Genomic DNA, 16,713 nt, shown 5'->3' with positions numbered 1-16,713 from the left:
TGTGATCCTGCAGCTTCCAGGGAAAATACTAAGAACAGAAATACAGAACAGCCGACTGACTGCTGACAGAACAGAGATCCTACCTGACCTATCAATTTTACACCTTCTCCTCCTTTCTCTCCTCCACTCTTCTCGGCAGTTCAAGTGACAGGAGTTTTAATTTAAAATCCTTATCAACTTTGAAACATCCCAGCCCCATAAATCTCTGCTGTATCCTTTAAATTGATTTTAGATCCATTTAACTATTTTACTTATCTGCCCAGACCCTGTATTGATGTAATAATGTTATTTATTTATTGAGATATAGTGTAAAATAGGTCCTTCTGGCTGTCCAGCAACCCCCAAATTAATCTTAACCTAATCACAGGACAATTTACAATAATCATTTAACCTACCAACCTACCATCAGTCCACTAACCTATGTCTTTGGACTGTGGAACAAAACCAGAGCACCCCCAAGGAAACCCATTTGGTCTCAACACCTTACAGACAGCGATGGGAATAATGAACCTGGGTCGCTGATACTCCAAAGCGTTTTGCTAACCACTATGCTATTGTACTGACCAAGGATTTTTAAATTACCTTAGTAAAGAACTCCTGAACAATCTTTCATCAAGCTTACAGTTAGTGAGATCAGTTGTACAGATGATGCCTTTACAATACTGTAAACTAATACAGCTTGCTCGCTACAGATTAGCAATCATTTGCAATCTTACTCATTCAGTGGATTAATTTGGTTATTCTGTGGTAGAACGATAGAAAGAAAAGGCATTTACGTGTAGCTTCCAAATGGTGTTTCACAGAAATTTTGTTTCTAATTTTCAGACCTACAATCATCAACTGTTCTTCGACAGAGATACGATAATACATATAGAACAGCTGGCACATCGAACATTTTGCTGTCATGTTTACAAACTGGTTCAGTGTTCTGGAGATGGAAATAAAAGATAAACAGAACTGGATACATCAGTTTTTATGTGCAATAAACATTGTTTTCTCTCACATTTGTGGAAATGTAATTAGAAGATTTAAGCTGGTCAACAGTGGAAATCAACATATAAACATTATAGATAACTTCAACTATTTTATTTGAAATTACCTAGAATATTTATATGTCAATTCCTATTCATACAATCTTTGCAACATCTCCATAATTTAAATCAGCGGAAATCAGACATTTTAAATTAATGCTGAACAGCATGGCAAAATGACTGAATTGTGTAATAAAGTGTTTCAAATGATGTTCTGAAGCATAATTATTGTAAAGAGAGACACAAGAAACTGCAGTTGCTTGAATCTGAAGCAAAATCTGCTGGAGGGACTCAGTGGGTGAGAGCATCGGTGAAGGTAAATGCTCAGTTACTATGTTGAGTTAGCTCATCTGGTCAGAAAGATGGAGGAGTTTAACAGAATAGAAAAACTGAGGGGAAGGGGTGGTCAAAGAACTGGCAAGTGATAGCTGGAGTGGTGATAGGGAGATGGAGGAGGGAAGAGTGGAAATGATGACAGGCTGGAGGGTGATAGGTGGAGGCAGCAAAATGAGTGCAGATGATGGTATCTGACAGGAAAGGCAGGTGGAACATGGAACAAAATGAGGGAGGTGGTGTGAGGGGAATTATTGAGGGAGGAGGGGTAAGAAACAGTGTGGGGGGTTAGAAAGAATACCTGTTGGGTAAGTTAGGTCTAGGGCCAATACTGGAGGTGGTCTGTCCTGGGTTTGGAAGCCAGTCTGTGTGCGTGTGAGGGAATGGATGGGTGAGAGTGGGAAAGGCACTTGATTTGCAGTTTTTGTCTTGTTTTGTTTTGGTTGTTCTGCTGAACATTGTGAGCATGCTAAGTTGACAACAGAATGTTTGATTATACCTGCAGGACGCCCCTAGCACATCCTTGGGTCTCAGGGTTGTTAACGCAGATGACGCATTTCAGTGCATGTTTCGCTGTACACATGACAAATAAATCTGAATCAGAAACGGATAGGTCAGAAGGAGAGGTAAAAAAATGAAGAGGTTACAGGAGATTGAAGAATTCCTAGGGTTGTAGACTACCCAGGAGGAGTATGAGGTGCTGGTCCTCCAGTTTGCTCAGACTGAGTGCAGTCGGGTCATGTGGAAAATGGGAGGGGAATTAAACTGGCTGGCAACCAGAAGCTCTAGGTGACCTTGTTGAACAGAATACAGGTGCTCGGCAAGATGGTCTTGGTTTCACTGGTCCAGAGAAAGGCACATTAGGAGCACCAAATGCAATAAACAAGGTTGGAGGCAGTGCATGTGAATCTCTGCCTCACCTGGAAGGCATTTTAGGGCCCTTGGTGGTGGTGAAATAAGTTTTACAGGGGAATGGGCCTGGGTAGAACTGTGTAAGGAGGAATAATTGAAATCAGAGAATCATGGAGAGAGTGGTCCCAGCAGAAAAGGAGCAGGGAGGAGAAACGTAGCTGGAGGTGGGAATACGCAGTTGCTGGCAGAAATGACAAAAGAATGATGTGCTGGATGTGTAGCTGATGGGTTGAAAGAAGTAGGAGAATTCTATCCCTTTTCTGTCTGGAGGGAGGTGTAGTAAGAGCAAAAATGCAGGAAATAGAGCCACGGGCACCATCAACCATGGTTGGTAGTTTGGCAGGGAGGGGGATAGACACACATTTTCTGAAAAAGTGAGAATATCTCAGATGTTCTGGAGTGGAAGGAATCATCTTGAAAACATGTGGAGGTGGAGAAACAGAGAAAGGACTAGCATCCTTAGTGGGAGAAGGTATAGTCAGGGTACCTGTGGGAGTTTGTTTAGGACTGAACTAAGGAAAATTTGAAATTATCTTCCACAGAGATATTAGCAACATTCAAAATGAAGACTGACAGATTTCTATACATTAAAGGAATCAAAATATACAAGATCAGGGAAGGAAAATGGCATTGCATTGACCCTGTTGAATAACCTATTCCAGCTCCTATTTTTATCAGAGCAACACAAAAAAACCTGAGTATCTCAGTGGGCCAGGTTGCATCAATTGAAGAAAATGGACAGTCAACATTTCAGGTCAAGATCATTCCTTTCTCTGGACCAACTGCTATGGCACTTTCAAGTTGAGTTTACTTTTAAGGCCAATGTATTCTAACTCCTTCACAGCTCATAGAACTCAGAAATAAATAACTACATAAAATACAAAAATTCACTGTATCACTGTCATATTTAATGTTCTTCATATTCTTGGGGGCCAGATAAACCTTTCCCAAGTACTGAGTCATATATTTTTATCAAAGTATTTTTTGTGGAGCATTATTATCATAGAGGCAGTAATTATTTATCACAAAACATAATTACCTTGTTTTGACAATTCACTATTTTTTGCAGTGGATTAAACAGTGTAACAGTGCCCCATTATGGCAGAAAATCCATAGGTGATCTGGAAAAAAAAGTTTCTAAAATGAATAAAATCCACAAAATTGAGAGATTTAGGAAATGCCACAGAGTTGCTTCAAAATGTGGCCATCTTGAATGACAGTAACATCAGGAAGGAAGAATATGAGAAGCAGGAGAGATACCAGGGCTTGAAAGAATAGATAGAAGGGATGTGGATGCTAAAAGCCAGAGCAATCCTGGTGGTGATAGGGCCACTTGGAGCTGTGACACCTGGAATAGGAGAGTAGCTCCAACAAATCCCAGGAACAACATCTGAGATCTCGGTCCAGAAGAGTTTCTATTCGGAACAGCAAGGATACTGTACCGAACGCTCAAGCTCAAAGTCCTCTGGTAGAGGACCTGAGATTGAAGAAAAAATACACATACACACAACCCTTCAGAGGCGAGGAAAAAAGGTATATAAAATCCTTGGCTTCTCTTCAGATTTGTCCTTGAAACCATTATACTAAGAGATGAATGTTAGTTTTAAAATAATTTTCTTTCTGAATTACAACTATTCTGTATTCAAGGCAATTCAGGACAGTAGAGGGTTGCTAGATCCATTTAATAATACCATATATTGAAAAGAAAATCTCAAATAGGAGACTACAGATAGGACTGTTTAAATAATTTAGTAACTGTACTGAGAAGATTGTGGCTGACTTGTTTTCTGCTGGTGATGTTGCTATTGGCAACAACTTAGACTCTGCAACGTAATCATAAGGTCACTTCAGCAACATCTTAGTCAAACCAATTTTGATAGAAAGGATATGCACAAGTACTTAAGATTTTATAAAATAACCACCACCACCATTTTCTTTTCCTTTGTTCAGAGAATAAAAATAGGAAAAAAAAGTATGAATTGCAAAGAACAAAGTGTTTTTCATCAGGTGAATTTATCTCTATCGTTATTAGCAATAAAAAAAAGATTAATCTTCTAGCAAAATTGTTAGTGACACTTTCGGAATGAACAAATGGTATGAAATCAGAAATACAATAATTGACAAAAAGGTTCCTTTTTGACTTTAGTCACTATGAGTTCAGGATGACACCATTTTATGTACAGAATGATATTACCAAAGCCAGCGATGGGAATGGTAAGACAATGATTAAATTAATGGATTAATAATATGCAGACGGGGGTTCATACCTATTATGGTTTGTAACTCCAAAACAAAAAAAAACTAATTGAAAGAAAATCAAGGGAGCCAGCATATGTGTGGAAGTAGTTTCTTTAATTTAAGCAGGACACACAGTTATGACATTGTGGCATAATTACATGTCATTCACATATGTTTACGTATAACCCATAATAAATTATGTAAACAAATAATCCTCAATACATTTACAATATTACCCAAAAATTGCTCCAATATACACACACACATCATAAGACCATAAGACATTGGAGCAGAATTAGGCCATTTGGTCCATTGAGTCTGCTCCACCATTCAATCATGGCTGATCCTTTTCTCCCCCTCCTCAGCCCCAAACCCTAGCCTTCTCCCCATAACTTTTGATGATGTTACAATGAAGAACCTAATTAATCTCCACCTTAAATACACCCAATGACCTGGCCTCCACAGCTGCCTGTGGTGACAAACTCCACAAATTTACCACCTCTGGCTAAAGAAATTTTTCAGCAACTCTGTTTTAAATGGATGCCCCTCTATCCTGAGGCTGTGCCCTCTTGTCTTAGATTCTCCCACCATGGGAAGCAACCTTTCCACGTCTACTTTGTTTAAGCCTTTCAACATTCAAAAGGTTTCAAAGAGATCCCCCTCATCCTTCTAAATCCCATAGCCATCAAACGTTCCTCATAATACCCTTTTCATTCCTGGAATCATCCTTGTGAATGTCCTCTGAACCCTCCCCAAAGCCAGCACATCTTTTCATAGATAATGAGCCCAAAACTGTTCACAATACTCAAGGTTAAGCCTCACCAGTGCCTTATAAAGCCTCAGCATCATGTCCCTACTCTTATAGACCTCCTGAAACAAATGCTAGCATTGCATTTGCCTTCCTCACCACTGATTCAACTTGCAAGTTCATCCTTTGAAACAAGGACTCCCAAGTCCCTTTGTATCTCATATTTTTGGATTTTCTCCCCATTTAGAAAATAGTTTGCACATTTATTTCTTCTACTAAAGTGCATGGCCATGCATTTTCCAACATTGTATTTCATTTGCCACTTTCTTGCCCTTTCTCCTAATCTGTCTAAGTCCTTCTGCAGTCTTCCCGTTTCTTCAACACTACCTGCCCCTCCACCAAACTTTGTATCATCTGCAAACTTGGCAACAAAGCCATCTATCCCATAATCTAAATCATTGATATACAGCATAAAAAGCAGACCCACCACCGACCCCTGTGGAACGCCACTGGCAGCCAACCAGAAAAGGAAGGATCCTTTTATTCCCACTTGCTGCCTCCTACCAATCAGCCAACACTCAAACCGTGCCACAACAACACACACAAAATGCTGGTGGACACAGCAGGTCAGGCAGCATCTATAGGGAGAAGCGCTGTCGACGTTTTGGGCCTTACTTGTGATCTCCTAAAGAATTGCAACAGATTCACCAAGCAAGATTTTCCCTTAAGGAAGCCATGCTGACTCAGTCCTATCTTGTCCTGTGTCACCAAGTACTTCATCTCCTCATCCATAACAATTCACTCCAAAATCTTCCCAATCACTGAGGTTTCCTTTCTGCTGCCTCCCTCCTTTCTTAAGAGTGAAGTGACATTTGCAATTGTTCAGTACTGTGGAACCATGCCAGAGTCCAATGATTCTTGAAAGATCATTACTAATGCAACACCTGGGACACTGCTGGTGTCTTCCACAGTGAAGACTGATGCAAAATACTCATTTAGTTCATCTACCATCTCTATGTCCCCCGTTGTTATTTCTCCTGCCTCATTTTCTAGCGGTCCTATATCCACTCTCTTTAATTTTTTATATACACATGAAAAGGCTTTTTCTATCCACCTTGTTATTGTTTGCTAGCGTGTTTTCATATTTCATATTTTCCCTAATGATTCTTTTATTTGCTATCTGTAGGTTTATAAAAGCTCCCCAATCCTCTATCTACCCACTAATTTTTGCTTTGTTGTATGCCCTCTCTTTTGCTTTTACATTACCTTGACTTCATTTGTCAGCCACTGTTGCACTATTTTGCCATTTGAGTATTTCTTTGTTTTTGGAATACACCTATCCCGCATCTTCCGCATTTTTCTCAGAAACACAAGCTATTGCTGCTCTGCTGTCAACCCTGCCAGCGTCTCCTAATTTACTTTGGCCAACTCACACCACTATAATACCCTTTACTCCACTGAAATACTATGTCAGATTTATTTTTTCCCTATTAAGTTTCAAGTTGAACTCAATCATATTGTGATCACACTCTCCTAAGTGTTCCTTTAACTTAAGTTCGTAATCACCTCCGGTACATTACACAACACCCAATCCTGTACAGCTGATTCCCTAGTAGGCTCAATGACAACCTGCTCTAAAAAGCCATCTTGTAGGCATTCAACAAATATCTCTCTTGAGATATTTTACCTGCATGTTAAAATCTCCCATGACTATCATAACATTGTCCTTTTGACATGCCTTTTCTATTTCCCGTTATATTCTGTAGTCTACATCCCAGCTACTGTTTGGAGGCCTGTATGTAACTGTCATCAGAGCCCTAGTTCTTAACTCAACCCACAAGGATTCAACAGCTTCCAATCCTGTGCCACATTTTCTAATAATTTGATGCCATTCTTTACCAGCAGAGCCACACCACCCCCTCTGCCGACCTTCCTATCCCTCTGATACAATGTGTAACCTTGAACATTCAGCTCCCAACTACAACCGTCCTTCAGCCATCACAGCCATGACATCATACCTAACAATCTGTAATGGTGCAACAAGATCATTCACTTTATTTCCTACACTCTGTGCATTGAGATATAACACTTTGAGTACTGTATTTGGTACCTTTTTGATTCTGCATCCCTAATGCACTGATACTCACCCTGCTGGCTGCAATTTTGTCCCATCATCTGACCACATGCTCTCTTTGCTTTTTTACAATCTGTCCTACCCTGAGTCCCTTCACTGGTTCCCTCCCCCCACCCCCATCAAATTAGTTTAAACTCTTCCCAACAGCTCTAACAAACCGGCTCATGAGAATATTAGTCCTCCTCAGGTTCAGTGCAACCTGTCCCTTTTGTACAGATCATACTGAGAAGAGATCCCAATGATCCAATAACCTGAAGCCCTGCCCCCTGCACCAGCTTCTCAGCCATGCATTAATTTGCCAGATCATTTTGTTTCTACCCTCACTGGCGCGTGGCACAGGCAGCAATCCAGAAATTATTACCCTGGAGGTCTTGCCTCTCAGCTTTCTGCCTAGCTCTCTAAAATCTCTCTGCAGGACCTCCTTGCTTTTCCTTCCTATGTCATTGATACCAAGATATCTGGCTACTTCCTCTCCCCCTTCAAAATGCCTGTGGATGCAGTCCGAGATGTCCCTGACCCTGGCACCTGGGAGCAACATACTACCCTTGTGTCCTGTTCATGTCTAGAGAATCTCCAATCTGTTCCTCTGGCTAGTGAGTCCCCATTCACTACCGCTCCCCTCTTCTCCCTTTGACCCTTCTGCACCATGGACCCATGCTCAGTGCCAGTAGCTTGGTCTCCACTGGATTCCCTTGGTGAGGGGTGGTGTTCATCCCCCACAACAGTTTCCAAAACAGTATATTTATTATTGAGGGATATGGCCATAGGGGTTCTCTGCACAAACTGCCTAATCACCGTCCCATTCCTCCTCCTGACAGTCACCCATCCTGTAACTTGGGGTTGATTACTTCCCTGTAACTCCAATTGATGACCACCTCACTCTCCCATCCAAGTGGAAGGTCTGGCATGAAGAACACACAGTGACCATTTAAACGACACTAAGGACCCCTGATGCAGTAAGAAAAAAGGCAACGTAACAGAATCTTACCCAGGCAACTTACTCAGATTTGACACTTCTTCCGAGCCAAAGCCTGATACTCCCACTCTCATCACTGGCCCACTCCACTTGTCCCTTCTGTACTTTTATTTACTCCTCTCTGCACTGCTCCCACCACTGATTGGGCTGCTGGAATGACACCAAGCACCCACGAAGCTCTCCTTTTAAACGAGTGCAGTGGACCTGTTAGAAACCTCCTCTCTGTGCTGCTCCTGCCGCTGATTGGGCTGCTGGAATAATACAATTACAGTATAGAGGACCACAGAATAATAAATTTTCAATTGTTCCATTCTGGCCTGAGGATTTCATTGGTGTGGAGGATTTCTTACTCTTGTGCGATAACATCTTTCTTGACAAGGGGGTTCACTTTGCTTGACAGAAGAGATTTGTGGCTGTGGAACAACCTCAGGGACTGGTCTCTGTCGTGGTTATATGAGTTGACTCGGTGACTGCAGGAAGTGGTTCTGACAGCTCTGGACATCTTTCCTCTGGATGTGTTGGCATCCCAAACAGTGCTTGGAAGCTGCTTCATCAGCTCCCCTATCCCAGGCCACCAGACAAACCTTTGAGCCAACACTTTCATTTTGACCAAGCCTAGATGGCCGGCATGTAGCTCCCCGAACACTTTAGCTCTCAACTTGGATGGTACAACAACTCTCAATCCCCACATAGGCCAACCCCTGTCAAGTGCAAGTTCATCCTGACAATGGTAAAAATGGGCAAGCTGGGAGTTCTACTGCACATTCCAGCTAGCCTGGGGTGTCATGTAGACATGAGACAGTGCAGGGTCTTTCCTTGCTTCCCTTTGGATCATCTCTGCTGCAATAGGGAGACTTTTGATTTGCATTAGGGAGAATACACCAAGGGAAGTTACCTCTTTTGTCAATTTTTTGGGTATTTCCTTTTTCAAGGGTAAGCAGAACAACCCATCAGCGGTCCCATAATCAGTTGTCCTGTTGTTATAGTAATTGACAAATCCTAAAAAAGAGCTCAACTGTGACATATCCTTTGGCTTTGGAGCATCCTCCACTGCTTGAACTTTCTCAGGACACTTGTGTAATCCATGTGTACCAATGATGTGACCACAGTAAGTGATGTTTGGTTTAAAGAATTCATACTTGTGTTGTGCTCTGAGTCCATAATCTTCTAATCATTTTTACACTGTCTTGAGATTCCAGGTGCAAATGCTACTCCAAAAATAAGCATATTATAGTTATAAAGCCCTTTGTGAGTTTTTATGGAGAGAAACACTTTGGACTCTTCTTCCATCTCCATCTGCAGGTAGGCAATAGACAATAGGTGCAGAAGTAGACCATTCAGCCCTTCGAGCCCGCACCACCATTTTGAGATCATGGCTGATCAATACCCGGTTCCTGCCTTGTCCCCATATCCCTTGATTCCCCTATCCATAAGATACCTATCTAGCTCCTTCTTGAAAGCATCCAGAGAATTGGCCTCCACTGCCTTCCGAGGCAGTGCATTCCAGACCCCCACAACTCTCTGGGAGAAGAAGTTTTTCCTTAACTCTGTCCTAAATGACCTACCCCTTATTCTCAAACCATGCCTTCTGGTACTGGACTCTCCCAGCATCTGGAACATATTTCCTGCCTCTATCTTGTCCAATCCCTTAATAATCTTATATGTTGCAATCAGATCCCCTCTCAATCTCCTTAATTCCAGCGTGTACAAGCCCAGTCTCTCTAACCTCTCTGCGTAAGACAGTCTGGACATCCCAGGAATTAACCTTGTGAATCTACGCTGCACTTCCTCTACAGCCAGGTTGTCCTTCCTTAACCCTGGAGACCAAAACTGTACACAATACTCCAGGTGTGGTCTCACCAGGGCCCTGTACAAATGCAAGAGGATTTCCTTGCTCTTCTTCTCAATTCCCTTTGTAATAAAGGCCAACATTCCATTAGCCTTCTTCACTGCCTGCTGCACTTGCTCATTCACCTTCAGTGACTGATGAACAAGGACTCCTAGATCTCTTTGTATTTCTCCCTTACCTAACTTTACACCGTTCAGATAATAATCTGCCTTCCTGTTCTTACTCCCAAATTGGATAACCTCACACTTATTCACATTAAACGTCATCTGCCAAGTATCTGCCCATTCACCCACCCTATCCAAGTCACCCTGAATTCTCCTAACATCCTCATCACATGTCACACTGCCACCCAGCTTAGTATCATCAGCAAACTTGCGGATGTTATTCTCAATGCCTTCATCTAAATCATTGACGTAAGTCGTAAACAGCTGTGGTCTCAATACCGAGCCCTGTGGTACCCCACTAGTCACCACCTGCCATTCAGAGAAACACCCATTCACAGCTACCCTTTGCTTTCTACCTGCTAACTAGTTTTCTATCCATGTCAATGTCTTCCCCCCAATGCCATGAGCTTTGATTTTACCCACCAATCTCCTAACTTGGCTGAAGTGTTTTCCTCCAGAAAGGTTGGCAAAGATATCCTCTATCCTGGGCAGAGGGTATTGATCTACTTTCAGTACTGGGTTGATGGTGATCTTAAAATCACCACAGATCCTGAAAGACATTTTTCTTTTCTATTGGGACTACTGGTGTTGCCTATGGTCTCCACTCAGCCTTGGAAAGAATTCCTTCAGCTTCCATGCGATCTAGCTCACTGGCTACTTTATCATTTATGATCTAGGAACTTTGTAAAGCTTCAGTGTGGCATTTTCATTTAACCCTATTTTTACTCTTGATATGTTTGAGTTTTCCAGTGCCATCCTTGAATACTGCTGTGGCATCATCCAGTACCTTTGTTAAAGTTCACTTTCAGTCGACTCTTTTGCAGGGGATCTAGCATGCAAATGGTGGATGGATCTTCAATTAAGTTGTATTTGTCTCAGCCAGTCACGACCCCACAATGCTAGCCCTCCTGTTTTTATCACATATGTGGCTTGTTGCTATGTATGTCATTCCCACAGGAGATATCATTTCTCTAGTATAGGTTATTAGTTGGTTACCTGCAGGCTTCAGCTTAGAATCTTAGAAATGCCACTCAAACTCATTTTGTGGAATGACTGAAACAGCAAATCTAGTGGCCAACTCCATTTCAATTAATGTTCTGTTCACTTCTGGTGTAGGTCCTATTTGTCTATTGTGAGCTTTCATATTGTATATTTTAAGGCTACTCAGTCCTGTGTCACTCTCATCATTATCAGATTCTTCACTTAACAGAACACAGATCAGTGCTCTTATTGAAACTGCAAACTGAATTTTTATCTTTATCTCTTCTCTGTGAAGCCCATTTAGTTTTGGCATTGGAGAGGTTGCAGAGGAGGTTTCCAAGAATGATCCCGGGAATGACGGGAATTTGGTGGCTCTTGGCCTGTACTTGAAGTATTAAAGAATGGGGGGAGGGAGGGGATCTCACTGAAAATGACTGAATATTGAAGGTCCTAAATGGAATGAATGTGCAGAGTACATTTCCTATAGCGGGAGGAGTCTAGGACCAGAGGGCACAGCCTCCGGATACAAGGACGTCTCTTTAGAACAGAGATGAGGAGCAATTTCTTTAGTCAGAATCTGTGGAATTCATTATCACAGATGGCTGTGGAGGTCAGGTCATTGGGTATATTTAAAGCAGAGGTTGATAGGTTTTTGGTAAGTCAGGGTATCAAAGGTTACGGGGAGAAGGGGGGAGAAGGTAGGAGAATGCGGTTGGGAAGCAGAATAAATCAGCCATGATTGAATGGATCGTTCAGTACACCTTATGATCTTGTAAAGTCACAGTCATAGAACAGTACAGCGCAGAAACAAGCCCTTCAGCCCATCTAGTCCACGCTGAAACCTTTAACCTGTCTACTCCTACCGACCTGCACTGGGATGATAGCCCTCCATATCCCTAACATCCAGGAACCTATCCAAAATTTGCTTAAACATTGAAATTGAGCTCGCATGCACCAATTGGGCTGACAGGTTGTTCCTCACTCTCACAACCCTCTGAGTGAAGAAGTTTCTCCACATAAGACCATAAAACATAGGAATAGAATTAAGTCATTTTGCTCAAGTATGCTCTGCCATTTCATCATGGCTGATCCAATGATCTTTCTCCTCATAAACTTTGATATTTTGACCTATAAACCTCTGCCTTAAATATACATAAACAATTGGACTCCACACCTGCTTGTGGCAAAGAATTCCAAAGATTCACCTCTCTCTGGCTAAAGAAATTCCTCCTCATCTCTGTTCTAAAAGGACGCCCCTCCATTCTGAGACTATGTACCCTGATCTTAGACTTTTGCACAATAGGAAATATTCTCTTCACATCCACTCTCTCAAGGCCTTCACCATTCAATAAGTTTCAATGAGCTCACCCAACATTCTTCAGAATTCTGGAGTATACAGGCCCAGAGCCTTCAAATGCTCTTCATATGACAAGCTATTCAATCCTGGAATCATTTTTGTGAATTTCCTTTAAACCCTCTCCAGTTTCAGCACATCCTTTCTAAGATAAAGGGCCAAAACCTGCTCACAATACTTCAAGTGAGGCCTCATCAGTGCTTTATAAAGTTTCAACTTTACGTCCTTGATTTTATATTCTAGTCCTCTTGAAATGAGAACATTGCATTTGCCTCTCTCACCACAGACTCAACCTGTAAATTAACCCTTAGGGAATCCTGCACAAGGACTCCCAAGTAACCTTGCATCTCAGCTTTTTGCGTTTTCTCTCCACTTAGAAAATAGTCAACCATTTCATTTCTTCTACCAAAGTGCATGACCATACACTTCCTGATACTGTATTCCATCTGCCCTTTCTTTGCCCATTCTCCTAATCTGTCTAAGTCCTTCTGTAGTCTACTTCCTCAAAACAACCTGCCCCTCCACCTATCTTCATGTCGTTTGCAAACTTTGCAACAAAGACATCTATTCCATCATCCAAATCATTGACAAATAATATAAAAATAATTGGTCCCAACACAGACCCCTGTGGAACACTGCCAGTCACTGGCAGCCAGTCAGAAAAGGCACCCATTATTCTTACCATTTGCCTCTGCCAATTAGCCACTGCTTTATCTATGCTAGAATTTACCTGTAATACCATGGGCTTGTTAAGTAGCCTCATATGTGGCACCGTGTCCAAGGCCTTCTGAAAGTCCAAGTACACATCAACCAATTCTCTTTTGTCTATCCTGCTTATTACTTCTTCAAAGAATTCCAACAGATTTGTCGGGCAAGATTTTCCCTTAAGGAAACCATGCTGATTATGGCCTATTTTATCATATGCTCCAAGTACCCTGAGACCTCATCCTTAACAATCGACTCCAACATCTTCCATTCCACTGAGATCAGACCAACTGGCCTATAGTTTTGTTTCTTCTGCCTCTGTCCCTACTTGAAGAGTGGAGTGACATTTTCAAATTTACAGTCTTCCAGAACCATTTCAAAATTTAGTGATTCTTGAAACATCATTATGAATGCCTTCACAATCTCTTCAGCTACCTCTTTCAGAACCCTGGGGTGTACACCATCTAGTCTAGGTGACTTTTCTACCTTCAGACCTTTCAGTTTTCCAATAACCTTCTTTCTAATAATGGTCCTTCTCTCTAGTAACAGAAATTTCATGCCCACTGACCCCTGGAACTTTCTCATTTTTGCTGGTGTCTTCCACAGTGGAGACTGATGCAAAATACTTATTCAGTTCATCTGACATTTTCTTGACTGCCATTACGATCTCTCCAGCATTGTTTTCCAGCAGTCCGATATCCACTCTTGCCTCTCTTTTGTACTTGAAGTATCTGAAGAAATTTTTGGTTTCTTCTTTAATATTGGCTAGCTTACTTTTTAACTTAACTTTAAGTTAATTACCTTTTATTTACCTTCTGTTGGTTTTTAAAAGCTTTCCAATCCTTTAAGTTCACATTATTTTTGCTCTATTATATGCCTCTCTCTGACTTTTATGCTGGCTTTGACTTTTCTTGTTAGCCATGGTTGTGTCATGTTTCCCTTAGAATACTTCTTCCTCTTTGGGATGTATATATCTTGTGCCTTCCAAATTGCTTCCAGAAATTCCCACCATTGCTGCTCTGCCATCATACCTGCCAGTGTTCTTTTCCAATCAAGCATGGCATCTCCTCTCTCTATAATTCCCTTTATTCAACTGTACTGACTTTAGTTTCTCCTTCTCAAATTTCAGGGTGAATTCGATCATATTATGATCACTTTCCCCTAAGGATTCTTTTATCTTGAGCTCTCTAATCCATTCTGGTTCATTGCACAACACCCAATCCAGAGTAGCAGATCTCAAAGTGGGCTCAACTACAAGCTGTACTCAAAAGCCATCTCATAGGTACTCTAGAGATTTCCCTTTCTGGAATCCAGCACCGATCTGATTTTCCCAATCTACCTGCATATTGAAATCCCCCATGACTATTGCATCATTGCACTTTTGGCATGCGTTTTCCATCTCCCATTGTAATTTGTGGATCACATCCTTACTACTGTTTGGAAGTCTGTACACAACTCCCATCAGGATCTTTTAACCCTAGCAGTTCCTTAACTATATGTACAATGACTCAACACCTTCTGACCAATGTCACCTCTTTCTAATAATTTGATTTCATTTTTTTTTAAATCAACAGAGCAACACTGCCCCCTCTGCCTTCCTGTTTGCCCTTTCAATACAATGTGTATCCTTGGACATTAAGCTCCCAGTTATAATCTACTTTCAGCCATGATTCAGTGATGTCTACAAAGTCATACATGCCGACCTGCAACTGTGCTACAAGTTCATCTACCTTATTCAGTATATTGCACACATTCAAATATAACACCTTCAGTCCTGTATTCACCCTTTTTGATTTTGTTCTGCCTTTTACGTTGCAGTTCATCCTGCTGACTGCAATTTTGTTCTCTTCACTACACATTGCCTCTGTTTGTAAACTTGTTATCTCATCTTCAGCACTATCACCTACCTTTACTACGGTACTTCTTGCACTGAAATATACAGAGCTCAGGACACTAGTCACACAATGCTCAACCTTTTGATTCCTGACTTTGTCTGAGGTCTTACCAACATCTGCCTCCACAACCTCTCCACTAACTGATCTGGCACTCTAGTTCCCAGCCCCTGCAATTCTGGTTTAAACCCCACCATGCAGCATTAACAAACTTTCCTGCTAGGGTATTAGTCCCCCTCCAGTTCAGGTGCAAACCGTCCTTTCTGTACAGGTCCCACCCCTGGAAGAGAGCCCGATGATCTAAAAATCTTATGCCCTCCCTCCTACACAAACTCCGCCTGGAATCTCATTTTCTCTTATAGAACCTCCTGTCCATTCCTTAACTCACAAATCCTCGATCACTACAGTGTGCCTCTTCCCCCCCTTTCCCTTCTGAATCACAGAGGCAGATTCAGTGCCAGAGACCTGATCACTAGGACTTTCCTCCATTAGGTCAACCTTCTGCTCAACAGTATTCCAAGTGAGGGGGATGTCCACACGGGTACTCTGCATTGGCTTGTTAATCCCTTTCCCCTTCCTGTCACTCAGTTTCCCGTATCCTGCACCTTGGGTGTAACTATCTCTCTATATGTCCTATCTATCACACACTCAGTTTCCTGAATGATCTGGAGTTCTTCCAGTTTCAGCTCGAACTCCTTAATGTGGATTGTTAGAAGCTGGGGCTGGATGCACTTCCCACAGTTGTAGTTGTCAGGGGCACTGGACATCTCTCTGGCTTCCCACATCCTGCAAGAGAAGCATTTCACTATCCTGCCTGCCGCCTCTACTGTCCAAGCTGAGCAGATACAAGTTCCCCTTAAACACTTCTTCTTTCACCTTTAACCTATGACCTCTGGTTGTAGTTTCACCCAAACTCAGTGGAAAAAGCCTGCTTGCATTCACCCTATCTATACCCCTCATAATTTTGTATACCTCTGATAAATCTCCTCTCAATCTTCTACATTCCAAGTTATAAAGTCCTAACATATTCAATCTTTCCATATAATTCAGGTCAAGACCTGGCAACATCTTGTAAATTTTCTCTGTATTCTTTCAAGCTTATTTACATTTTTCCTGTAGGTAGGCGACCAAACCTGCACACAACACTCCATATTCAGCTTCACCAATGCCTTATACAACTCTGGTCTCATATAGTATGCTGCCCACCAGGAGAGCAAGTGGGAGACCTCCCTGGATGAGTGGATATGCTCCTGCCCAGAGCTGGGGTGGATCCAGTACTCATTGTCCACATCGGAACAAATGACATAGGCGAGGGCAGGCTGTCAGTTCTGCATGACAAATCTAAAGAGTTAGGTGGGAAGCTGAGGGACGGAACAGACAGGTGCTCTTCTCGGAA

At 41.9% G+C, this 16,713-nt stretch overlaps 1 protein-coding gene across 1 annotated transcript in view; it reads left to right on the top strand.

Annotated features, from left to right (window-relative positions):
• The window catches only part of dcaf17 (ddb1 and cul4 associated factor 17), an 80,103-nt gene extending 78,878 nt beyond the window's left edge, over nucleotides 1–1,225 (top strand). The window contains exon 16 of the mRNA XM_059966579.1: nucleotides 826–1,225. Coding sequence (XP_059822562.1) covers nucleotides 826–951 — 126 coding nt within the window. The 3' untranslated portion in view covers nucleotides 952–1,225. The remainder of the gene's footprint in view (nucleotides 1–825) is intronic.
• Nucleotides 1,226–16,713: the final 15,488 nt, after the last annotated feature.

The sequence above is a fragment of the Hypanus sabinus genome, chromosome 4, assembly GCF_030144855.1.
Source record: "Hypanus sabinus isolate sHypSab1 chromosome 4, sHypSab1.hap1, whole genome shotgun sequence".
NCBI classification, from domain to species: Eukaryota; Metazoa; Chordata; class Chondrichthyes; order Myliobatiformes; family Dasyatidae; genus Hypanus; species Hypanus sabinus.
Note: the sequence above shows the minus strand (reverse complement) of the source record. Positions and strands in the feature narration are given on the sequence as shown.